The following is a 27,257-nucleotide window of genomic DNA, read 5'->3' as shown; positions in this document are numbered from 1 at the left end:
AACTAGAATATTTGTAAACTAAAAACTATGGATATATGTAAGAAAGTTATTTTTATGTGATTGATAGGATAAAACCTGTCTTTAAATTCACAAATAGACAGTACATATGAAGGGAAAAAAGAGAGGAAATGTTTATGGTAGCAATCTGAAATCTGTAGTAAAGATATCTGTATGTAATTGAATTACTATTACCCAGCCACCATGCTGCTTTTCAAATATGTGAATGTAATATTAGAAAATCAATACAATTTGTAAAAAAACAAAAAACAACCAGGGTTAGTGTTAGCTTTTTTGACTGCTGCCATACACTGCTGGCTCATGTTTAAGTGATTGTCCATAAGGATTCCAAGGTCCCTCTCACAGTTACTGTTTTTGAGGCAGATTTAACCTAAACTGTACTTATACCTTTGGTTTTTCCTACCCAGGTGTAAACCCTTGCTTTTCTCCACATTAAATTTCATTTTGTTATATAGGGCCCATTGGTCAAATCTGTCAAGATCTTTTTGGATCATTTATGAAGATATTAAGGACTATTCATTGAGTATGGTTTGTCAGCCAATTACAAATCCATCTGGTGGTGAAGCTGTCTATTTCACTTTTTTTTTACTTTTCCAAGAAGTAGATTGTAATCTACTTGTAGTCAAATATCTTGCTGAAGTCTAAGTATACTCTGTCCACAGCATTTCGCTGATCTACTAATTTAGTCACTTTGTCAAAGAATGAAATAAGATTGGTTTGGCAAGATCTGTTTTTAACAAACCTGTGCTGGCTACTAGTTATAACTTTATTTGTTTCTACATGTTCACAGATCTGTTTTTTGATTATTATTTTCCAATATTTTCCCAGGTATTGATGTTAGGCTGATTGGTCTGTAGTTTCTTCGGTCTGTTTTCCCCCCCTTTTTTTGAAGATGGGAACCACATCAGTTCTTTTCCAATCCTCTGGTAGTTCCCCAGTGCTCCAGGATGTTTAAAAGATATGATACAATGGTTCTGACATAAATGTGCCAGTTCCTTCAGAACTCTGCAATGTAATCCATCAAATCTGGGTGATTTATATTCATCAAGGTCAGACAGGTATTCTCTTACCATTTTCTTGCTTATTTTAATTTTTATTTCTAGTCTGTCTTTTACAGTTATGATTTTGGTAGGTTGGGCTATAGTTTCTTTTTGCATGAAGATTGATGCAAAGAATGAGTGAAGCAGCTCTGCTTTCTCTCTACTGCCTGTTACTTCCTTGCCATCTTCTTTCTCAAGTGGATCGACTGTTTCCCTGAACTTTTTCTTGTTATTTAAATGTTGAAAGAAACTTTTTTTAATTATCTTTGACTTTTGTTGCAAGTCTTTGTTCATTCTGATCCTTTGTTTTCCTGCCTTCATCTTTGCAGATTCAGGCTATATGCTGATATTCTGCCTTAGTTATGTGTCCCTCTTTCCATTTTTTATACTCCTTTTTGTCTTTCAGCTTGTCAGAAAGATTTTGTGCAACCATGCTGATTTCTTCCTGGATTTCTTGTTTTACTTTTCCAGTGGTATTGTGTGGGATTGGGCTTTTATTATCGTATTTTTCATAGCTTCCCATGCTTCTTGAGTTGTTTCCCCTTTAGGACTTTAATCCATAAAATTTTGCTTAGGCATTTTCTGAGTTTGTTAAAATCAGATCTTTTAAAGTTTAAGACACTGATTGCATTATATTCTATTGCTTGTGTTTGCATTATATTGAATTCCAATATGACGTGGTCACTCTTGCCCAAGGTTCTAGTAACTTTAACTCCCTCTATCACTTCTTCTATATTAGTAAGAATTAAGTCCAGTATGGCTTTTCCTCTGGTTCCCTCCTTTACCTTTTGGATGACAAGTTGATTAGGAATCTGTTTGTTCTCCCAGTTGCTGCAGAGTTAGTCTCCCATTACTACTGTGACATGTTTCCTACATACATTTGTTAATTAATTAGCAAAGTGTTCATCTACTTTCTTTGCTTGGTTGGGTGGCCTGTAGTATATGCTTATAGCAATGTCATTTTCCCCCCTTTTATATTGACCCATATGGATTCTAGGAGGTTTTCATCTTTGATTTTATGTATTTCTGTAGAGAACTAGTGATCTTTTATATATAATGCAACTCCACCTTCTCTTTTGTTAGGTCTGTTTCTTTGGAATAGTTTATATCTTTCCATCAATACATTCCAGTCATGAGTTTCATCCCACCATGTTTCAGCAATGGCAACTGTATCATATCTACCTTCATGTACTAATACTTCAAATTCACCCAGTTTGTTCCCTAAACTTTGAGCATTAGTGTATAGGCATTTAAGTCCTTTATGGGTCTTGGGTATGTTTCTTATACTGTATCTCCTACTCTGTAACTGGGACTTCCATCTTTTCCATCACTCTACTTCATTATGTTTTTATTTTTTATTTCTGCTTTCTCTGTACTTCCTACCTCCTTATGTGATTGGTTATCTAGTGGTTTTTGCTTGGAATTAGGTTCTAAAGGTTGTGAATATTGGCCCCCATCCCCCCTCAATTTTAATTTAAAACCCTTCTGATAAGGTTAGCCAATCATTTTCCAAATATATTCTTTCCAGTTCTTGTGAGGTGTAGTCCGTCCCTTGCCAGTAGCCCTTAATGTAGGTAATGCAGAAAGAAATCAAAGTTCTGTTGATGACACCAGTTTTTAAGCCAGTGATTCATTTCTAAAATCCTTTGTTCCTTCAGTGGATGTTGGCCTTTTGTTGGAAGTATAGATGAAAACACCACTTGTCCTCCTAATTTAATTTAACTTTAATTTAATTTAACTTTCTTTCTTAGCTGTTTGTAATCTCATTATTGGTTTCACATTCATTGTTGTATTATTGGTCCCCACGTGTAGTAGAAGAAAGGGGTAATAATCCGTGGGGTTGATTATTTTAATAAAGTAGTCAGTTACCTCTTTGATTTTTGCTCCAGGAGACAATATACCTCCCTAGATTGACAATATACCTCTTTCAGATGGGCTGAGTGAAAGGTTGACATGTGAATGTACTTGATGCTGGTAACCTGTCTTTCTGGCTTTTTCTGAACATGGAACTACAAATATTCTGCAAGACTGGTACATCTGTGTTTAAAAAGGGCCCAGCTGACTGGGTGGTTGGTGGAGAAAAGGTAGAGTGGTAAACATTGCATCAAGAAAACATCATTACACTTAATCCTGCACTGCCATTCACTCGTTAGCCAGGTTATTTTAGTACTTCGCTTTGGTCTTCATTTCACCTAGACTACAAATGGAATAGGAAGCAGTTTTGTCACTTTCACCTTAGCTCCTAAATATTATAGACTTTTTAAATTAATGCATTTAACAGTTTTGAATCTTTTATGTATCACCTCAGCAAACAAATATGGAATAATTCCATTATATACTACAAAATGATATTTCCCAATCCAATTAGTTGTATAAACATTATGTTTGTCATTTAAAATTTTGTCAAAGTTATAATATGTATTTCCGAAGTAGGTTGAAAGTCTTGCAAATCTGGGATATTTTCTTTAGCTAAGGATTCATGCTTGGGCCTCTACTGAATTGGAGTTCACATTAATTTTTACTCAAGATTTCTTTAACATGATTTCATTTAGATATAGTGGGAACTACAGGTCTTAGAATTTCTTGCCAGCTTGCAGAGTAAAATCATGCAAGAATTGTTTTCAGGTCAGTGCTGTGACTGGGCTGGAGATCTAATTTCCACTGTCAAAAGCAAGCTCTCCCAGTCTATTTCATACAATTGTTACTAATGGTATTATGCTGTTACCTTCTGCCTCTCTGTTTCACAGGGAATGTCTTACCTGCATTCAAGCAAAACAGAGGTCCATGGGCGCCTGAAATCCACAAATTGTGTTGTTGATAAACGTATGGTTGTAAAAATCACTGATTTTGGCTGCAATTCTATTCTGCCATCTAAAAAAGGTACTTAAGGGATATGGAAGAAACCATTTACTCTCTTTAAAAAAAAGAATATCACCCATGCTTTGGGAATGGAAACATAGGAAACTGCCTCATACTGAATCAAATTATTGGTCCCTCTAATACACCAGTACTGACATTGACTGGCAGTTAATTTGCTGAAAGGACTTACGCAGAGATGCCAAAGATTGTATGTACTAGGACTCATATACAAAGAATGTGTTTGTTCATGAAGTCATGGCCCCTCACGACAACATCTTACACAATAGGGGCAAGCATATTTTGTAGTAGGTAATACACTACTTTTATCTACCTTTTAGTTTCCGAGGCAAAGAGGGCAGTATGACGATCGTTATATTGCTAGGAATGCTGGCCTTTGTAGTCAGTCAGATCTAGAAAATCTAACAATGATGCAGATGATGCCACTGAGACAGAGACAGTAATATGTGTTTTTTTATATGTGATTAAATCAGGATTATATGTGATTAAATCAGGTTTTGCCACAGCTCTTTTTTAAACTCTGAGAAGCGATTTTTTTTATTGAACCATCACATCCCCCACCTTTCTTTTAATTGCAGCCTATATGAATTCACTAATATAACAAGAGACTTGAGGATCCACTTCTAAATTACATTCATGTGTCCTTAAACTGATCTCGATCACCTTTTCCTGCTTCAATAATACATTAGAAAAATTATGACTCATAGCAAAGTGCTTTCCTTCCTCACTGAGAGGAAGGGAATCATAATTTTTCTAATTGCTACAAATACAAGGCAGTTAGACTGCTTTTGTCTGGTGGCCAGATCTCAACAAGTCTCTTGTCCCTTAGAGTTGGTTCAGTGTATTCCCATAGAAAGTAGACCAACTTTGTTTCTTAAACTATTTTAATCCCTTGAGAGATCCTTGACACATTGAGAACCACCTGACCAAGAATATATTTCAGCAAATAAAATGAGCAAGCACAGTACATTAAAGATGGTCTTAACATCAGCTAATGAGTATTATCTCCTATTGGACATATACCCTTGAGAACTGAATTTGGCCTTCACATACTCAATATATATACTTTTACTTTTAATAACACCATATATGAACAAGTTAAAGGCACACCCATGGGATCACCCATATCAAACATTATTGCTGAGGCTGTTTTGCAGAACCTTGAACAGATAGTCATGTCTGATTACCAACCCAAGTTCTGGGTTAGGTATATAGATGACACCTTTGCAGTCATTAAACGATATGGCACCACCAAATTCCTACAAAAACTCAACTCAGTACATCCGAACATCCAATTTACAGCAGAGGAGGAAAGCAACAATTCCTTACCTTTTTTAGATGTAATGGTCTACCGACATCCAGGTGGCAATCTTTCAACCACAGTTTACTGCAAAACTACTCACACTGATTGCATCTTACACTATTTAAGCAACCATCCAACTTCCCACAAAACTAGCTGCATAAGAACATTGTTCAAGAGACTCAAAACACACTGCAGCACAGAGACAGCTAAATCCAAGGAGAAAGCTTACCTTTACCACGTATGCAAACAAAATGGCTATCCACCTAAATTTGTCCAATGATGTTGCAAGGACATTCAAACTGTGATTCACAGAACACCACAACCTGGGCAACCATCCCATATATCAACGGGGTCTCTGAAGCGACTGCTAAAATCCTGGCACCATATAATATCAACACTGCGCACAGTCCCAACCAAACTTTACATTCTAAAGTAATGCGCTTCAAAGAACCATTATCCAAGGACAATTTATCATCTATTATCTACAAAATCAACTGCAACAAATTATTTATTTATTTATTTATTTATTTATTTGTATACCGCCCTTCTCCCGAAGGACTCAGGGCGGTGAATAGGGCAATACATATTAAAAAACAAGATACAAAAATTAAAAACGATTAAACAAATGCCCATGAATAAGTTAAAACACATTAAAAATAGATTAAAACAGATTAATAAAACCCAACCCCATCCCATCAGGCCAGGCCAACTTGTTCGAAAAGGTAGGTTTTGAGATCGCGCCGGAAGGAGCGGAGGTCAGGCGCCATCCGGAGCTTGACCGGAAGATGGTTCCATAAATCCGGCATGCCCACAGAGAACGGCCTCCCCCTGGGGGCCACCAGTCAACATTCTTTGACTGGTGGCACCCTGAGGAGGCCCTCTCTGTGGGAGCGTACTGGGCGGAGGGAAGTTGACGCCGGCTGCAGGTGCTCCCAAAGGTATTCCGGACCCATGCCATGTAGGGCTTTGTAGGTCATTACCAACACCTTGAATCTCACCCGGAAGACAACTGGAAGCCAATGCAGCTCGCGGAGCAGAGGTGTAACATGGGAGTGTTGGGAAACTCCCAACACAACTCTCGTGGCTACATTCTGTACCAGCTGGAGCCTCCGAGTGGTCTTCAAGGGTAGCCCCATGTAGAAAGCATTGCAGTAGTCCAGACAAGAGGTCACAAGGGCGTGAGTGACCGTACGTAAGGCATCCCAGTCTAGATAGGGCCGCAACTGGCGCACCAGGCGAACCTGGGTGAAGGCCCCCCTAGTCACAGCTACTATATGGTCTTCTAGAGAAAGCTGTGAATCTAGGAGGACTCCCAAGTTGTGAGCCCTATCTACAGGGGGTAATAACTCACCCCCCATAGAGAGAGATGGGATATCCTGAATATCCCGAGATGCCGGTACGCACAGCCACTCGGTCTTGTCAGGGTTGAGTCGAAGCCTGTTCCTCCCCATCCAGACCCGAACCGCCTCCAGGCAGCGGGACATCACGTCGAGGGCATCACTGGGGTGGTTTGGGGTTGAAATGAAAAGCTGGGTATCATCAGCATACTGATGATATCCAACTCCAAAACCACGAATGATCTCACCCAGCAGTTTCATATAGATGAAATTAATAGAATTAATGGAAGCCAAACCAATATGAGAACAGATTAAATTCTCAGATACCTGTCTGGCTACTCATATCTACAAACATGTTTTCCTTCTGTAAATCAGATCTCTGGACTGCTCCTGAACACCTCCGTTGTGGTGATGTATCACAGAAAGGTGATGTGTATAGCTATGGAATTATAGCGCAAGAGATTATTCTGCGTAAAGAGACCTTCTACAGTAACCATTGTCGGGATTCTAAAGGTAAACACGGTGCATAAAGAAAGGGGTGACTATATGTTTACACTTTAAAAAAGAATTAATATATTCCCAGAAATAGAAATAGAAAAAAGTATAACACAGTTGTACCACACGTACAGAAAAAATGTTATATTAACTGAAATGTAACAAAAAGTAAAAAGAACTAAAAAAGAAAGATTCATAGTTCATTTATTATTAACATTAAATTAATTCAATCTTAAGCCCATGTCGAAATATATTGTTTCATTATCTCATTTTTAGTACATAAAAACATATCAAAAAGAGATAGCATAATCATATACTCGAAAACACTTGTTAATATTAGAAAGATGTCTACCTCATTTGTATAACTTTATCTTCTTTGCCATGCCCTATGCTAGGTCAAAACATCCTGAAATGACACGTTCTATGTTTTAGCAATATTGTTCAATTTATGTCTTTAGCTCTAATATTTTCCCAAAAATGTTCTTGCTATAATTTGAAATAAAAAAAAAGCTACAGCTGAATAAGGTCAAACTATATCAATTAAAGAAGCTTCAAATTTCATGCAATGCTAGCAAAAAAAAGATCTCTTTTTAAATATTATTTAAATTCCTAAATTTGTTGAGGAAACCAACAAATACAAAATAATATTTTCTGATGAATTAATTGCAGTCTTAAATCAACATTTTCTGACTCTCAAATCCTGGAGTTTCCAAGATTGGATATTTCAGTTCTTTATTTCATAGTTCATTTAGGTAACAAATATGAATTTTCAGCCTGCTTTTTCATATCAAATTGGATTGTTGGTTTCCATTCAAGCACTGAACCTCTTAAGAATTCTAAACTCGCAGGCACCTCTGGGGCTGCTAAAGGATCTGAGCCATATTGTTTAGTTAGCACAGGTTTCACATTTATATTTTACCAAGCAGAAGTTATAGGTAAATAATATTCATAGCACAGTCTTTAGAAGAAACACTACGAATCAACTAATATAAGTCAACTTCTTTGGCCCATGCATTTAGTAAAACATCTCTCTTTTGATTTGGTATCAAAACGTTAAGTGCTTACCTACTAATAGCCAAAAGTGTCTGGCAATTTTCAAAGGCTGGGAATGAAGGTTCTCCCCTTTAACAAGTTTCTGAATTTGCTCCCCCCCAATTTCCCAATAATAGGATCATATTGTTGGTCAGCATCGCTGAGTGCATGTTACTGTACATATTCCAGCAGGAAACTCTGTGGCAAATCTTTTCCTCCAGTTCCCTTCTGTTTTGCTGGCTACTCTTACACTTTCTGTGTTCTGAGAGTGACAGAAGAAAACACGAGAGGCAGCAATACATTAGCCACTTTCTTTGTGTAGTCCTTCTGGCAAACTGGTGTGGATGTGTTCCCCAAAACATGAGGAATGAGTAACACTACAAAGGGGAAGGAGCTTAATGGATGCATTTTGCCTAACCACCCTCTAGAGCAGTGTAATTGAATATTCATAACAAGAATGACCCAATATTTACATTGACCTTGATTTTCTTGAAATCTAGAATTTTGAAGGATACATAGTTAGGAACAACTGAAATGTAATAATAAAACGCTTAGTGTTTTGTCACTATATTTTAACATTTTAAAATGTTTTTAAAAGATTTAGAAGCATATTTGTAAGTGCCAAAACTTTCTTTTAACATTTCTTCCATATTTGCCTTTATTTTGTCCCATTTATTTTTGCTGCACATTTTACAAATGCAACATATTTACACAAAAAGATAGGGAATGAAATTATAGCTGAGCAACAAGAGATAAACAAAAAAAGTAAAAAGGAAGATAAATTAGAGTCAGAATAGAGCTGGAAAGAGACACAGGGCTTTCTTTCTCATAGAACGCTCAGAACGGAGTTCCGGCACCTTTTTTGGATGGAACCTTGTAGGTTAGGCAAGTCAGGTTGTATGACATGTGTGAGTTCCGGCACCTTTTTTTTTTTTTTTACAAAAAAAGCACTGAGGAGACAGAAGATCTTATGAGATGACACTGATGTTTTTAATGACCTTTTTTCTGTTATAAGAACTGGAGAAGATGTGAGTGAAGATTTCAAACCTACATTTATATCTCATTTGCTGATAGCACAGAATAGCAAATATGTGTTCAGGATAGGAAAGCAAATACAAGGAAACCACTGAGTATCATATTAAATTGCTATAACATCACTTTAAACGCTTTTATTTTAGTATGTTTGTCCTGTTTACAAAAACATTATTTATTTGTTAAACAAATTTATATAGCCACCCAACTCACCTATAAGGAAAAATTCTGGGTCCAAAGGAATTCACTAGAGGTGTCACTTGCTTCTGTAAGCTAAAGCATACTATTTTAAATATCAAATAACTTGTTACAGGAAATCTATAATTGGGACTCCCAACTTTTAGCTTTAGCTTCAGTGCATCTGGAGAGTAGGAAAAATACCAACATCATACTGTTTCCTTATTGCTTTATATACTGTGTGTAGTAACAATATGCTTCAATTGCTCTTGATTCCTCTGTTTACCCTAGCAGGAATTTTATTCTGGCATGCCACATAAATAGAAAAATCATAGTCTATAGTTTTTATCAAAGAATGAACAGGTTTGTTCAGAGCTAGGTTTGAGCCTATCTTTATTTATAAAATATTTCCTTGATGGTTTCTGTTTACCTGCAACATTTCTGTTTCTATGCTCCTACTTCTTTGTATCCTCCAAATATATTAGATTTCAAATCCCATTTTTCCCAAAGAGTGGGAGTTTCCCCAGGTTGAGCAAGCATATCCATTGTCTTTTTATGCTTAATTTTTTAAATGTTGCATATTTTCTCTCCCACTCCAGAAAAACTTTGTAGAGTAGAAAGCAGCGAAGAAGAACGGCCATTCCGGCCAGATCTTTCATTGGAGACAGAAGGGGAGCGAGAGCAAGATGTACGTTCTAACTGAAACAAGAGGGGTTTTTTTTGATAAGAGTCAGGTATCGAACAGTGTTGTGGGTCCAGTGTTTTTTAATTACACCCTATAATGAGCTTCTATTAACAACCTCATGGAGATCTGTAAAATGTAATTAAGTTTTCTCCAACTGTACCACTGTTAGAATGTAGGTTGTGCCAAATTCCTACATAGCAGCTGGAGTTTAAAGTGCAAAAGGGGGCAGTTAAAATGATGTTTTATACACCTCAACAGACATAAAAGCAACCCCCTTATATTTTTCCTGCCATATTTCTTCTAACAAATTATTTCTAATCTTGGTGCTTCATTGGGAAAACAGACCCGGTAATAATTTCCTTTGGGGAGGTAAGAACAATGGGATAGATATGCTACCAGATCTGGGTTACAAAACCTAGAAGGCCACTAAATGAAATCACAAGTGACTTTTTCTAATTCTGCAGCTCATATCTATAAGCCCGCCCATTTACTTATTTATTCATACCATTTATAATTTTTCCTGTTTATATATACACTTTATATGTGCACTTAAGGAATACCAATAAAAAATGCAACAATAAAATCAGTGTTATTAAAGCAATCAACAGCTTAGCAGATGAGATGTGTTTTTGCTTTTTTAAAAAAAATACTGTGCAGGCGTGTAAGACAGGTGGCTAACCAATTGGAAGAGCACAATCTATGTTCCTGTACCATAAAAAAGGAGGCTTAATAAAGTGTGCAAATTCACCTACAATATCTTTAATTTCAATCTTCATAATACAACCAGTGTGTTGTAGTGGTTAAGGTGTTGAACTAAGAGAGGAGAGATCCAGGTTCAGTCTAGCCTCAACCATGGAAACTCACTGTGTGACTTTAAGCCAGTCACTTTCTCTCATACCCAAGCTAAGTCACAGAACTGTGGTTATAGGGAAAAAAATGGAAGGAATGCATTGTATAGTTAGTGTCTTACGATCCAGGGGGAAAGGTAGACTATATTAAAATAAATTTCCTAACTAGTTATTCCATTTTGCAAAGAAAAAGAGTTGGAACTGGAGGTACTGGTTAATATTTGACACAATACGTGTAGCAAGGAAATGGAAATTGGGTGGGAAATGAGTGAACTGTATCTGAAGGAAAAATGCAATTTTGATATCTTACCATAGATCCCAAAATATATTAATTAACCCTGGTTTGAATTATGCATCACCAGATACATTTTCTAGTAAAAAGCTGCTGGGAAGAAGATCCAGAAAAGAGGCCAGATTTTAAGAAAATTGAAACTACTCTAGGTAGGATATTTAGGTAAGAAAATAATATACATTAAAGCAAGGTTTTATATAGTAATATGTTCAGGATATGGGCAAAAGTAAATCACAATCCATTATTTGATTAAAAAATGTCCATGTATGAGAAAAAAAGATACAAATGTAAATAAAGGGAAGAGAAATCAAGTAAAACAACATGGTTATTTACTGTAAAGTTTAGTGATGCAAAAATCCTGTTGGATCATATTCAGGGATATCAAACTACCAGCCCACGGGCCAGTTGCATCATACAGAGGCCGTGCCCACCCCAGCTCCGGCAATGCAAAAAAAGTCACGACACATCGCGACACGTCATGTGATGCAGCGAGTTTGACATCCGTGATATAGGTTGTTCTACCCAGGCTCTTCTCTTCTCTCTGTCTCTTCTCTGTCTCGCTTACTCTCTTTCTCCAGGTAGTCCACAACCTGTGAGCACAATTGGGACTGGAATTTCAGTTGTAAATCCTGCAACACCTCTCATAGCAGGGACTAGGGCAGGCCATCTCCTTCCCCATCACTGACTAGAATCGATTCTGAACATATATCTTCCTGACTATTCTCTCATTCATATCTCTCTCTCTCTCTCTCTCTCTCTCTCTCTCTCTCTCTCTCTCTCTCTCTCTCTCTCTCTCTCATTAAGATATCTAGTGTAGAATTTAAAACCTTAAATACTAACATTCTTACTTCTTTTTCTTTTGAGACTGATCTACAACTTTTAAAACCATCCTTAGTATGTTATTTTTAATCTATTTATAATTATTATTCAGAGGGAGAGAATTGGTGGTTATTCCTTTTGACTATATAACATTTATAGATTAATTTCCATCAAGTTCTATTTGCTTTTTTTTCTTTAAAAATATCATTTTTGTTCTTACAATATTCCTAGCAACTACCACAGCCAAAACAATGAGAGCTATATGGACACATTGATTCGACGTCTGCAGTTGTATTCACGAAACCTGGAGCATTTAGTAGAAGAGAGAACCAAGCTGTACAAAGCAGAACGAGATAGAGCTGACAAACTAAATTTCATGCTTCTCCCACGGTGAGTGTTGTCCACCAGGATATAATTGTTCTGTTCCAGCCTACAACCGGCCCTGTTTGTGTGTCAGAGACAACCCCTTTTTCCTTTTAGCAATCAAAAGGCTGGAAAAAACCCAAGCCAGATTTATTTACAGTTTCAAATAATAAAGTCTTTTAAACAAAAAAGCAGCAGAACATTTTCTTTAACCAAAAATACATGATTCAAAACATCCAACAAGAGTTAAACAAGAGTCAAACAGATTAGCAAAAACAGACCAGGATTCTCTTTGAATGTCTCCGAATGCTTGCCTTCAGCAACCAGCACCGCCCACACCTTCCCCTTTTATTATCTGTCCCAAGGCGTGGCTTCTCAATGCCCTCTCCTCCTTTCACTGAGTTGCCTCATAGATTTTCTCTGCTCTGCTCTGCTGGATTGCCTTCTGCTTCTAGTGTCTCTGAACAGATTCAGCTGTGAGTCCTCTGAGTCCAACACCTCCTCCTCACACAGCTGAGCCTCATGAGGAACATGACTGGAGGGCCAAGGCTGAGAGCCTTCAGTGTCAGAGCCTCCCTCTGACACTGAAGGCTCTCCAAACCCCTTCTCCTTCTTCTCCTCCTCCTCCTCCTTAGATTCCTCAGACTCAGCTGCTGGGAGCACAGGCTGACACTGAATCACAACAATAGTGTGCACCTGCAGGGGAATTCTGTTCATTGAAGAATTGTGAACAGATTTATATGTTTCTTGTCCAAACACTTAAGGATAAGTTTTTAAAATCTATGTTGAATATATTTGTATTTTCAAAAACATTTACAATATTGAAGAGCATGAGTAATTTTTCTTGTTATGTCTGGATAGCATGCAAAAATTTCTTCTGCTTTCATGCAAATTCTATTCCTCTTCAAGAGATACGAAAATACCATTTTCACAAAAAGATCATTCTTCTACAAATGGGTAGAATAAAGTTTATATTTTCCAAGTAATTTTGTTGAAAAAGGACATATAGTCTTGAATTTTCTTGGGCATATTTTAGAAAGGCCACTGGTATTGTACCAAGTGCTGCTTTGGAATATTGTATCCTGCTTGCCATGCACAGTGTGCATTTGTGAAGATAGAAAGTCTGATCTATGGAAGGATGGTTTTTAAATGTAATACTGTATTTATGCTATTTCAAACTCTACATAATTAGACCAATATACTTACTTTATAAATTATAGTTTGTTGCATGGTCAGCCAGATATTCAGATTGGATTTGGCATTTTTGTCTATCTATCGAGTCCTTTCCAAAGACCTGGGTAGACAGATCTACAGTAGATGTTTCATGCTGTTACAGATATCATCGCAGGATGTAAGCTGTTCTGAGGAAAGCTGCCTTTTGCAATTGACTGATGGTGAATTTGTCAATGCTGATGGTTCTCAAGTGTTCCAGTTATTTTGAGATTGCACCCAATGCACCTATTAATATTGGTACTACTTTTGCTTGCTTTTGCCACAGTCATTCTCTTTGCAGGTCTTTGTATATTGTTATTTTCTCCAGTTTTTTTCTCTTATATTCTGCTGTCTCCAGGCACTGCCACATCCACTATCCAGACTTTTTTGTCTTCCTTATTGAAAAGTTAAGTCTGTGATGTTATATGGCAGGTACCTGTCTTTTTGAATTCTAAAGTCTGAGAGCATTTTACCATTTTCATTTTCTATTACTTTCTAAATATTATGTTCCCACCAGTTTTTGCTTACTGACAAGGTATTCCTTGTAGCTCTTCCAATGCACCTTTGTTGCTCTTTTGTCATGCCATTGTTTGTAGTCAGTCTGTGCAATTTTCTTGCAGCATCTAATCAGGTAGTCCACTGTTTCTTTAGCTTTTTTGCAGAGGCAACACTTGCTGTCTATTGCTGTCCTCTCAATTCTGGCTTTATATGCATTTGATCTTAAGACTTGGTCTTGTTATTGCTATTATTATGGTTCATCATACAGTGAGCCATATGTTCAGGCTGGATTTGGAATTTTTGTCCACCTATGGAGGCCTTCCCAAGGATTCAGGATAGGCAGAATTGATGGTGTTAGAGGTATCATTGAAGGATGTAAGCTGTTCCAAGTAAAGCTGCCTTTTGCAATTGACTGATAGTTAATTTGTCAATATTGATTGTGTTCAAGTGGGTGCTCCAGTTGTTTTGAGATTGTACCCAAGGTGACTATTACTATTGATACTACCTCCTCCTCCTCCTTCCAACCTTGTGATATTACAGTAAAGGAATTTCACAACAGCAAAGTGATCTTATTTAATTCAGTATTGATTTCCAATGTGTTCTGTAAGGAATATGATTGCCTGTTCTATAAGTGCTTTAGTACTTTAATTAAGTAATTATTAATTAGCTGTGAACTAATTATCAACAAATTACTTATTTTATTTATTAATCACATTTTTATAGCTGCCCATCTCCTTCAATGTGATTCAGTGTGGTGCACAACAATAGAGAAAAGCTGTGGATATCATACCATAATTAATTTTTTAAAGCACCCTTTGAAATCAATAAGCCTTACCCCCTCCCCTTTCCCCCACCCCCACAGGCCTGTGGTAAAATCTTTGAAGGAGACTGGATGTGTAGAGCCAGAATTGTTTGAAGAAGTCACCATCTACTTCAGTGACATCGTGGGTTTCACAACCATATGTAAATACAGCACACCTATGGAAGTGGTAGACATGCTGAATGACATCTACAAGAACTTTGACCACATTCTTGATCATCATGATGTTTACAAGGTGATCTGATTTGAGAAAAGAATATAAAAGATTACCTTGAGCTGAAAAAAAGGTAGTGGGGTCAGCAATGCACTAAAATAAGGCAATGATGAGGCCTTCTCAATTAAAATGTTTTTCTGAAATAATAAAAATAATACACTTTTCTTAAGATTTAAAAATCTTTATGTTCCTCATTTCAGACAAAGAAAATACTTTCATGAAATCTCACTGTAACAAGTTTCTTCAAGCTGGAGTTCTCTAAAAGTGTTAGATTCCTGCTCCCAGTTGGTATAGTTGATATATATGCTGGTTGAGCACAATCAGAATTTCAGTGGTCTGAATTACTAAGTGCACTTATCTTGAGGGGACACCAAGATGGGAAGGCTCTGTTATACTGAGTGGACCTGGAGTTCTAATCAGAGACTTATTTTGTTAATTGAAGGTTGTTCAGTATACTTTTTCCCTAAGCAAATGTATGACTTTTTGTCATGTTTCAACAGGTGGAGACCATTGGAGATGCGTATATGGTAGTAAGTGGTTTACCAAATAGAAATGGTAACTGTCACGCAGTGGATATTTCCATGATGGCCCTGGATATACTCAGTTTCATGGGGTCATTCGAGTTACAACATCTTCCTGGCCTTCCTGTATGGATTCGAATAGGAATTCATTCTGGTATAGAAGATTCTATCAAACATTTGATCAAAACAAACAAATCAACCAATGATTTTTAATATCATGTTTAAATTTTCCTAAAGCAATAATAGAAATGGTATATATTTCTTATGATTTCAAATATTACCTTTAAAAAAATTATCAGTGGTGACCAATTATTTGAAAAAGAATATAGTGAATACTATAAAGATAATATCAAGCATAAATAGTTTTCTAATATTATTGATCAATACCTTGTAATTTGAATTTTGTATACACTTGTATAGAAAAATCAGAATTTCTGTAGTGTTTATGAAAATTGCCCTTTTCAAGAAGCCTGAAGAGAGCATTATTAATGAGTTATTTTTAATGTAGTTATTATTTTGAAACTACGGTAATTCCTCTCTGATTCCACTGTTTTTCATCTGCATCCTCATGCATAATTGTCACTTTAAAATTGTATATCCTGTATTTGAAGAACTGGATCTTAGTCTACAAAACCTTTTCTTCTTTTTTGTATCAATAAACTAATAGAAATTTCTTTTAGAAGACATGCATATTTGGTACAACTGGGGGACATTGTACAAATGAAATCTAAATAAGAGCTGAAACTAAGCACCAGGCCTAGTTCAATAGCAGTTCAATCGGCATTTGCAATTTGCCTGGTACAAGGAAAGCTTCTCATGAGTTTTTCTTTTAAATCAACCTTTTCTTTCTAAATCGTTAGAGGTTAGTATCTGGGAGCATCTTGTGGTATGGGACAAGATATCAGGAAAATCTATTGAGCATACACTTGGCATTTAGCCACCACAGACCCTCCTGTCTAAATTCCTTGCTCCTTAAGAAGAAAATATGGGGTGCAAGAGAGTAGCATCTAAAACAAGTTTTATTCATATCTTGACTTTCTCATCAAGAACAATAAAGGTTGAATAGAACTGTCAAGAACATCTGGTTTAGATTAATTTCCAAATCTACCACCCTCATATCTACCGCAATCATCAGCTAATATCAACTCTGATTGTAATTGTGGATTTAAATACAAAACAATTCCATTGAAATACACTCTACAACTATATAAATCAAATATTTTTATCCTTTTATCTGATAAGTGTTTTTATAAGCAAAATATATCTAGTTTTATTTTTTCAAATAATCAACAATATTCTTTTTTTGAGGAGCATTTGCTCCATTTATATTCTGTGTTAGACATCTGACATTCATATTTATGCCAAGAATTTAGAAAAGTCAATACTTGTAGCGCCTAAGATGGGAGCCTCTTCCGCAGTATTCTGTAGTTGTTCTTTAATCCTTTTAATGACCTCTATTTGCATTTCTTCCTTTTCCCCTTTAATTTTTTCTAGAAATTCTTTTGCTTTTGCACTGAATTCAGTTTGAGCTTCTGTTTTTAGAAGTAAGGATCCACTTGGTCCAATCAAAAGAGTATCTTTTTCTGTTTGAACTTTTCAGGAAAAAAAACCTCTTTTTTGTTTCTCATTATCTTATCACAATTTCTTTAAGTACAATTGCATCTACGTTATTAATCTTCAGTCTGGTCCTGGAATGCTGCCCCAAAACCTGGTCTGTAGTCTTCTTCCTGAAAAAGTACACAAGAATATCCCTTAATACATTTCTTAATTTTACAAATTATGAAGTAATCCTATATACTTTGCTCTGTCTGTGTACCATCTTCACCTCATTCCAAAAAAAATTGTTAAAGATTAAATAACCTTTTTTTTAGTGTCTTCACCAGGATTTTCTGGAACTCATCTGACTCAGTTTTACTTTTGGATTACAAATTTAAAAAATGGTGATCACTACAAAAACAGCAGAGTGTCATGAGGGGAAGAGAGGACTGTTAAAATAAGCAATTAAGAAACTATTATTTTGGGAATATTACAAAAAAAAGTTTGAAAAGATGGGGAAAAAGTATCCAACTCTGTCAAATCTGTTTAAAGTGGCTGCGTTTGAAGAGAGAATTGAAGAAAGAGTTGTAAAGAGGAAATGAAAAAAAGAAGACAAAAAACCAAATTGAAGAAATTGAGGATAACCCACAGCAAAACTAGAACAAACTACTGATAAAGTAAAATGAAATAATAGAGAGATGGAAAAGGACTTAGACAATTTGTCATAACTGGAATTGAGAGAAGAATTCTGCCTGAAATTCAGAAATAAGATGATTTTAGATTTGGAACAGCATTTTGCTTTTTTGTCCTCCCATTATTATTTGAAAAGTCCTGTTACTCGACATATTAATAATAAGGTGGATAGTCTTTTGACATGGGATGATCAGTTGTAATTTGTGTAATAAATTTTCCTTGCAGACTGTGTCATAGACTGTGGACTGTGAAGTAGTACTTGAATTAAGTGCATTAAAGGCTGCAAGTAAATTACAGAACAATATATTTTTTACTATTTCAATAGAAACATATCAAACACATATTGATATTTAGCTATCATGCTATTCCCATTTGAGAGAAGCAACTATGCAAAGTGCAGATGAGGATTAAGAATTAATATTAATATTGCTAAGCACATTGATTTGTGCTTAGAGCGTAAGCCGCCCTGAGTCTTCGGAGAAGGGCGGGATATAAATGGGATTAAAATAAAAATAAATAAAAATAATAATGGAAAGAAATTAAAAACAGGAAATATGAGAAAAGAAAAGGAAACTAAATATAATTCATATCAACACTTAGCAGCATTTACTGTATCTTTCCATGTGTTTCAGTTTTGCAAACCATCCTTTTTTCACCATATCCATTCACCAATTCATGTGTTGCCTTTTGTTCTGCATACTTCTGACCTCTCTGTTTTTCAGAATTTAATCAGTTCCATCCAGCAGTAAATTCTACATCTTCTCCTTATTCTCAGCTCATCCATTCTTCCTTCAGATATTTGTTTTACAATGTTTGACCAAATCTATCTTGGATTTCAGTGCAATATTTTTCAGACCGATATAGCAATAGCTCTTAGACTTATAGACCGCTTCACAGTGCTTTACAGCTCTCTCTAAGCGGTTTACACAGTCAGCATATTGCCCCCAACAATCTAGGTCCTCATTGTATTATACAATCTCTAACAATGACTACAAATCACATATTCTCAATTAACAGCCTGATATCATCCATGAACAAAGCCACATCCACATTTGTGTACACAACACAAATAAATTTTCATTCAAACAATTCCTAATGATCTACTAAAAAAATTAACAATGAAAATAAGGCATTTGTCAAATTTTGCTCAGTGTCAGGATATTTCAATCAGCATTCTGCTATCTTCCCAAGCACATTTATCAAACCAGTCCACTTGATATTTTCATTCACTCTTGTTGCCTTTTCCTTTACTGTATATGAGGGAACAGTTACAACATTCTTCCAGTTATCAGGCAGTGATGCAATTATCACACCTTAAAAATATTGCATAGTCACTCCATCAGCAACTTATATCCATCTTTTAACATTTCTCCACTTGCACCATCTAAATATGCAGGAAGAGAAAGTATTCTTTACCAGAGCTCCCAGTTCATAATCATAACTGATCAGATCAACCCTAGTACATTCATTCCTTTGCCGTATCTTTTCATGAAACGATGTTATGAAAAATAACAATTTATGGTATCTTAAGTAATAATAACTTGATTGTGGCATAATAAATAATATAGCTCACTCTATTCATATGATTGCTAATTGATTATTGCATAACTTTTTATATTCTACCTCATGAGATACAATATTAACTATGGGTGTAAGGGTTAGGGTTAGCACACAGTCATGAGTTACAAATATTGATACACATGATTGAGAGATTGTAAACAGTGAGATTAATTAGACAATATGAACAACTTTTCAGACAGTTTCTGTTTTGTGTTCAGGTCCTTGCGCAGCTGGTGTGGTTGGGATTAAAATGCCTCGTTACTGCTTGTTTGGAGACACGGTGAACACAGCTTCAAGAATGGAGTCTACAGGTTTACGTAAGAAGAGAGTTTCTAAATATGCAATATATTATACAGTTAAATTCAGAATTCCATATTTAAAAAGAAACATTTTATCAAGATATAATAATGACTTGCTAGAATCTGGGGCCAATCATTATCTCATAGATAAGCACGTAATTTTTGTGAAGCTAAATTACAAGGCACTGCAACCTACTTGAAGGAAATGTACAATATAAATGTAGTAAATAAATAATTTGACCAGCTATGGTGTTTTTCTCACAAGACCTCCATATTTAATCCTTTCCTCCAATTTTTGTGCAATTGCTGATCATCCTCTCATAATACAGTTAGCTTTCCTTCTAGCTATTGATGTTCATATTAAAGTCATAAGAAGAAGAATTATCTGTTATCAATTCACTGGATCTTATATCTAGACTGATGCTGAAATCCTTCAATCTCCAGATGTGGTGTTGGATGGGGCTTGAGATTTCATGGCCTTTTAGTGGCAACCATGTGCTTGACTCTTCCACTTAGGATTATAGGACTAATACAGCACTGGTTACTGTGGTGATCTCTGTCAGCAGATCTTGGATGTAGGAAGTATGCCCTTCCTGATCCCAGTACTGTAGATATATTGGTAGTGTTTAATATCTTCAATCATGGTATCCTTGTGGACTACTTGTGATGGCTGAGGACTGAGAGCTCTGTGCTTTTAGTTGATAATCGATCAAAATCTATTCTGGCTTTGATTTTGGTTCTAGATGGTTCTGCTGACCCTGAAGGAGACATTTAACAATGTGGGGGACATTCGGGACTTATAGTTCCTATTTGAAGAGCATGGGAAGCCTTTGCCCAGTTCCTTGCATTTGGTGGGCTTCCTGAATCAGAGATCCCTGATTGTGACACATAACTTTATCAACATACTCTACATCAGGTGCCCTTTGAAGATATGTCTTCAAGATAATTCAGAAGCTACACCAATTTGTTGATTCCAAAAGCAATGGCCTGGAAGTTAACTATTTATGTTTTAGTTTCAAACTAATTGTTCTCTGGGTCCAGTTCAAAATGCTAGTATTAACAGATGAAGCCTTCTACAGCTTAGCTCCATGTAATCCCAGAATAGTTTCTTCTGGTTATATTTGACTTGTTCTTATGGTCTTCCTGAGATGGGATGCTGGGGGTCACTATCTCATATGAAGTGATACTTCTAGGAATGGGGACCTAGAAGAGTATCTTCTCAGTGGCTGCCCCCATTGTAGAACAATATGCCTCCCAAGGGATGTGGACCCTGCAGTATATTAACTTTTCGAAAGACTGAAAAATGTCAATAAGTACCATGATGGCCTGCCTATTTAACAGGATGTATTTTTATAGAATCATAGGGCTGGAAGGGACTTTGGAGGTCTTCTAGTCCAACCCACATCCATATATGAATCCCTATATCATTCTGAAGAAATGGTTGTCCAATCTTTTTTTGAAAACCTCTAGTGATGGAGCACCCACCACTCCAGGAGGCAAACAAACTCTTTCATTGATTAATTGTTCTGTCAGGAAATTCCTCCTCATTTCCAGGTTGAATCTGCCTTTGACGAGCTTCCGCCCATTGCTTCTTGTCATTCCCTTAGGTGCTTTGGAGAAGAAACTGATGCTTTCTTCCCTGTGATATCCCTTCAAGTATTGGAAGACTGCTATCATGTCTCCCTCGCACCTTCTTTTCATTAAGCTAACATACCTCGTTCCCTTAGTTATTCATTGTTTGATTTAGCCTCAAGACCCCTTATCTCTGTTGCTCTTGTTGTTCTTCTCTGCACTCCTACTAGGGCCTCAGCTTTTTAAAAAATGTGACCAACACTGGATGTTTATTCCAAGTGTGGTCTCACCAGCATTGTGTAAAGCAGTACTTTCACTTTTCATTGTCTTGATGCTGTCCCTGTGTTGATGCAACCTAGGACTGCATTGGCTTTTTGGGTAGTTGCAGCACACTGCTGACTCATACTTAGTGGCAATCCACCAGGACACCTAAATCCCTCTCACAATTACTAGTGTTGAGCCAGGTACCTCCTATTCTATATCTAGCATTTGGTTTTTCCTTCTAAGTGCAGGGCCTTACTTTTCTCACCAGTGATCTACATTTTGTTGGATAGAGCTCAATGCTCAAATCTATCTTTCAAAGTATTGACAATGCCTCGCACAGCTTGATATCATCTGATTTGATGAGCTCCCATTCCATCCCCTCATCCAGATAATTTATGAAGATGTTGAAGACCACCAGACCGATAACAGAAACTTGAGGTATCCCGCTGCATGCTTCACATAGGTATAGCTCCATTGACTACATGCTGAGTGCATTTGGTCAGCCAACTGCAAATCCATCTGGTGGTGGTACTATTTCCTCCACATTGTTCTATATTACCAAGAAGTAGGCTGTGGTCTATTTTGTCAAATGTCTTACTGACGTTTAAGTATACTATATCCACAGCATTTCCCTGACCCACTAATTCACTCACTTTATTAAAGAAGGCAATAAAGGTTGTCTGACATGGTCTGTTTTTAACAAGTTCATGGCTTCCAGTAATCATCTTCTTCATTTCTAGATGCTCACAAATCCACTGCTTAATGATCATTTCCAGGATTTTCCCAGGTATTGATGTCAAGCTAATTATTCTGTAGTTTTCTGGATCCATTTTTTTTGGGGGGGAGGGGAGTTGGCTTTTTTGAAGATTGGAACCACATCAGCTCTTTTTCATCTCTTCCTCTGGCAGTTCTCCTATGCTCCAGGATCTCTGAAAGATTTCATTCAGTGATTCCAAGATCACATCTGCCAGATCCTTTAATATCCTGGGATTTAAGCCATCTGGTCCTTGAGATTTGAATTCATCCAAAGCAGATAGGTGTCTTATCAATTCCTTACCTAATTTGATCTGCATTCCTGTTCTGTCTTATACAGTGCTGCTTTTGATGTTTCCCCCCTCTTTCTTAAAGACAGATGCAGAGAATTAAGCAGTTCTGCTTTCTCTCTGCTGCCCATCACCTTCTTGCCATTTTCTCCCATGAGTGAACTGTCCATTTCCTTGATATATTGAAAGAAACTTTTTTTGTTGTTATTTTTGGCATTTGTTTTAAGTCTTAGTTCATTCCAAGTCCTAGCCTTCTTGACTCTGTCTTTGCGGTTTTGGACTATTTGCTGGTATTCTCCTCTTGTTATATGCCACTCTTTCAATTTTTTATACTTATCCTTTTTGTCCTTCACTTTGTCAGAGAGCTCTTTGTGCAACCATGCTTGTCTGCAGTCTCTTGTTTTTCTTTCCTTGTGATATTGTTTTTTTCTTTATTATCTTGTTTTTCAGAGTATCCCAAACATATTGTACTGTTTTTCCCTCTAGGATCTCCATCCATGGAATCCTTTCTATTCTCTCTCCTAGTTTGTTGAAGTCAGCTCTCTTAAAGTCTAAATCACCAGTCTGACTTTGATCAATTACCTGGGCCTGCATTATGGTGAATTCTAGTATGACATGGTCACTCTTCCCCAAAGTTCTTAAAGCTTCCACTCCCTCAGCCATTTGGTCTCTATTAATAAGAATTAAGTCCAGTACAGCTGACCCTCTAGTTCTTTCCTCCACTTTTTGGGAGATAAAGTTGTCAGCTAGGCATATCAGGAACCTCCCTCTCCTTGCAAAGTTTGTTCCCAGGTTGATGGAAAGGTAGTTCAAATATGGCTTTCATATTTCCTCAGCTTGGTAGGGTAGCCTGTAGTACACACCTGTAGCAATGTCATCCTCCCCCTCAATATTCATTATACTTTCAAGGTGGCTTTCATCCTTAATATTGTGTATTTCTGTAGAGATATAGTAGTTCTTTGTATACATTGCAACTCTTCCTCCTCTTTTGCTGAGTCTGTGTCTTTTGAACAATTTATATCCTTCTAGCAGTATGCTCCAATCATGGGTTCCATCCCATCCAGTTTCAGTAATATCTGTATAATTGTATCTACCCTCGTGCACAGGATTAAGATATGGTTTATTTTGTTGCAGGGTGTTTTTCAGATAACTGAATTTTATTGTTTTCACCCATGAAGAAGCAAGAATTAATAAATTATCAACTATATAAATTTGGCACAATACCAAACTAAAGGCAATAAAAAACTATCTTACAAATGTTGTGTATTTTTTATATGCTTACTTTTAGCTCTACGGATTCATGTAAGTGGTTCCACTATTGATATTCTGAAGAGGACAGACTGTCAGTTCCAGTATGAAGAACGAGGAGAAACATATTTGAAGGTAATCTATACCCACATATTCCTAATTTTAAAAATCTATTTACAGCGAACATTTATTTAAGAGCTATGTAGGTTTTAAAATATTACTTACAGTTCAGTTATGTCAAGACTACTTAAAGGTAGGCTTTACTCAACATCCACTCATTCAGTATCCATTTGAAATTACAACAGTGTGTACTGAGAGGTACTTATGACAGATCCTCATAGCTGTAACCGTTGCAGAGTCTCTGTGGTTTGGGTTGTCAATGATCAGATCACAAGTACAACACTGCAGCAATCCGTGATCACATGATCACTTTTGTGGCCTTCACTGCCATCTTCTGACAAGGAAAATCAATGGGGAGGCCGGCTGGAGGTCACAAATGGTGATCATGTGACTGTGGGATGCTGCAATCACATGGGATTCACCTAACTATGGCAACTGATACTCCTGGAACATTCATTGTAAGTTGGCAAGTTGCCTTATGTACACTACACCTTACAACTGCAATAACTCAGTTTGGTGCCTTACAATCATGTCCTTTGGTGACATAGTTGTTGGTTCCAATTACCCAGTTATTTTGAATACTGCATTCAGTTTTGGTTGTCATGATGTAAAAAAGATGTTGAGACTCTAGAAAGAGTGCAGAGAAGAAAAACAAGGATGTTTTGGGGACTGGAAGCTAAAACATATAAGGAATGGTTGCTGGAATTGGGTAAGTCTAGTCTAATGAAGAGAAGGACGAGGGGTGACATGATAGCAGTGTTCCAATATCTCAGGGCTTGTCACAAAGAAGAGGGAGTCAAACCATTCTCCAAAGCACCTGAAGGCAGGACAAGAAGCAAAAGATGGAAACTAATCAAAGAGAGAAGCAACCTAGAATTGCTAGAAACAACCTCATCCTGTCAGAACTAATCCTTCCATCACCCCACCACCACCACCAACCTGGCAGAATCAATGAAGCTTCTTGCATGAGAAATGAAACATCTTTTTCTTCCTCAGGGAAAAAATAGTCCCATTGCCTTTATGGTGAAGAGTTTTGGAATTGCTTAGTTTATAAAATAACATGTTGTCCAAGGCCTTTTCTTTCTTCTTCTTCTTTTAATTGTCATGATAGCAAATCCTGGGGTTGAGTTAATCACAGCATAATGTGTTATTTTATGTATTTGTACTTTCAATGGGCTTAGTTTGCTTTTTTAAAAATAAAAAAGCTAGTGCAATATATAGTAATAACAATAATTATAATAATTAATTATAATCCTATCATTTCATATATTAGGGCAAAGGAACTGAGATTACTTATTGGCTGACAGGTGTGAAGGATCAGAAATATAATCTTCCATCGCCTCCTTCTGCGTAAGAGATTTTTTGTTTTAAAAAACAGAATACTCATACCAGTATTCAAATCAGGGTAGCCTTTTGCATTGTTGACTAATAGTTCTTGTTTTCCTTTTGATAGGGAGAGAATCTTTTGGAGTATATGTTCTTTCTGTTTGTTGTTTTCTGAGGGTGGGGTGCTTTTGGAGGACAGGTTCATGCATTCCCAAACTAACTTTGATGGCGTGCCTTGGCCTCTCCTGCAAGATATAGACACACATAAAAAGGTACATTCTCACTCCAGGTGAGCTTGATGTGTATGAGTACACATTCACGTTGTATTCAGGAGAGTGCCTTGCCACTGTTTTCTGTTATTGTTTGGTTTTATTTCCCAATTTCTTCACCATTTCTATACTGTAGTCCTGGGATATTCTAGTGGTTTGTCATCCAGGTGCCATCCAGGCCTCAGACTGCTAAGATTAAGATCAACTAGGTCAGGGGTCGGCAACCTCGGCTCTTTTATGACTCGTGGACTTCAACTCCCAGAATTCCTGAGCCAGCTATGCTGGCTCAGGAATTCTGGGAGTTGAAGTCCACGAGTCATAAAAGAGCCGAGGTTGCCGACCCCTGAACTAGGTGTTGCCACTGCAGTATGACCTCCCTCTATTCTCTAGCTTTTAAACAGCATTTATAGGAATAGAATTATTGATGGATAGAAATGGATAATTACATGTATTTACTGCTGTTTCCAGGGAGAATCAGCAGCGTTTGCAGGCTGACTTTGCTGAGATGATAAAGGACTCATTGCAAAGAAGACCAACAGAAGATTGCCAGAAGCAAGAGATTTCGTGCATGACTAATTACTGCAAAGGCAGCCTGGAATATCTGCAGCTGGCTACTACAGAACACTCTGCCACTTATCTGTAAAACTTGATAGGAACAAGTTAGAAATAAAATGATTTTAGATTCCTACCATCGCCACCCATTTACAAGATTGAGGAGAGCAAAATTAGTTAAAAACAGAATGTTGCTCATTCCTTTAAGTATCGTTAGGAGGCTGATGGCACCTTTTCAAACTAGCAAGCTTTATTAAAAGACATACAAGTTTTCATCACTACAGCTTATTTTAATAGAATGTGTTAGTTTGCAACAATGTTTGGCTACCATAGACTAACATGGTTCTCTATAATATCTTCTGTACTTGTATATCATTATACAAATAATAAACTATGAAAAGATTTCCTTTGCTGCATTTCCAACATGCAAATAATCTAACGCAAGCTGCTTCTGCTGACTTATTAGAGCCTTTAATAATACACTGCTTTTTGGATATACCGGAAATAAAGTAAGAGATTGTTAACTAGTAACATCTTTAAGACTCAGTATGCTGTTTATAGTTAAATAGGAAGAATTTTATCTGCCATTTAAAATCTGTTAAGGCATTAATTTTTTATGATTTATTTTTTATATAACGTTTAAAAGTGTAACCAGTCCATTTGAAAATACAATAAAACTTTTGAATAAGAGTATTATGTAGCACCAATTCTTACCATGTTGCAGATGAAATATGAATATATATGTTTCTCTACACCGACACCCACACAGTTGAGATACAGGCAGACAGTTATGTGGATGTTGGCATTTTGTTGCTGTCCTATACAGCTTTTCATACATGATTTTATTTTGTACTTTATAACATTGAGATTACTTATTACTTATATACAATTGAGAGTAATTGCACTCTGGAGGATCATTTACGTGGCAAGAAAACAAGATTAAAAATGCTGCAAATAAAAAGCTGCCCATTTTGGGGTCTTCACTAGCAACACAGCTGGTAATCTGGGTATCATCTGTTAGGGTTATGATTTTATTTTCATAGCAGTATTATGACTGTCTTCATTTTTAAAAACTCGAATTCATGTTTTATGAATATTTTGTTCATTTTCTTTCTTTTTAGGAAGTATCTACTGCTGTTTTGAGGATGGGAAGTTAGCAATAAAAAGCTGCCTCATGGAACTGCCATTTATT

At 36.6% G+C, this 27,257-nt stretch overlaps 1 protein-coding gene across 1 annotated transcript in view; it reads left to right on the top strand.

Annotated features, from left to right (window-relative positions):
- GUCY2C (guanylate cyclase 2C) overlaps positions 1-26,206 on the top strand; it is a gene marked incomplete at its 5' end in the record, with an annotated part of 81,281 nt that extends 55,075 nt beyond the window's left edge. The window contains 11 exons of the mRNA XM_083365362.1: positions 3,806-3,938; positions 6,951-7,088; positions 9,911-9,999; positions 11,207-11,298; positions 12,187-12,345; positions 14,891-15,083; positions 15,563-15,737; positions 19,591-19,689; positions 23,839-23,933; positions 25,192-25,268; positions 25,982-26,206. Coding sequence (XP_083221488.1) covers positions 3,806-3,938; positions 6,951-7,088; positions 9,911-9,999; positions 11,207-11,298; positions 12,187-12,345; positions 14,891-15,083; positions 15,563-15,737; positions 19,591-19,689; positions 23,839-23,933; positions 25,192-25,268; positions 25,982-26,156 — 1,425 coding nt within the window. The 3' untranslated portion in view covers positions 26,157-26,206. The remainder of the gene's footprint in view (positions 1-3,805; positions 3,939-6,950; positions 7,089-9,910; positions 10,000-11,206; positions 11,299-12,186; positions 12,346-14,890; positions 15,084-15,562; positions 15,738-19,590; positions 19,690-23,838; positions 23,934-25,191; positions 25,269-25,981) is intronic.
- Between the last annotated feature and the right edge of the window lie 1,051 nt (positions 26,207-27,257).

The sequence above is a fragment of the Vipera ursinii genome (assembly GCF_947247035.1).
Source record: "Vipera ursinii genome assembly, chromosome: 6".
NCBI lineage: Eukaryota > Metazoa > Chordata > Lepidosauria > Squamata > Viperidae > Vipera > Vipera ursinii.
This window is presented reverse-complemented; position numbering and strand designations above follow the sequence as displayed.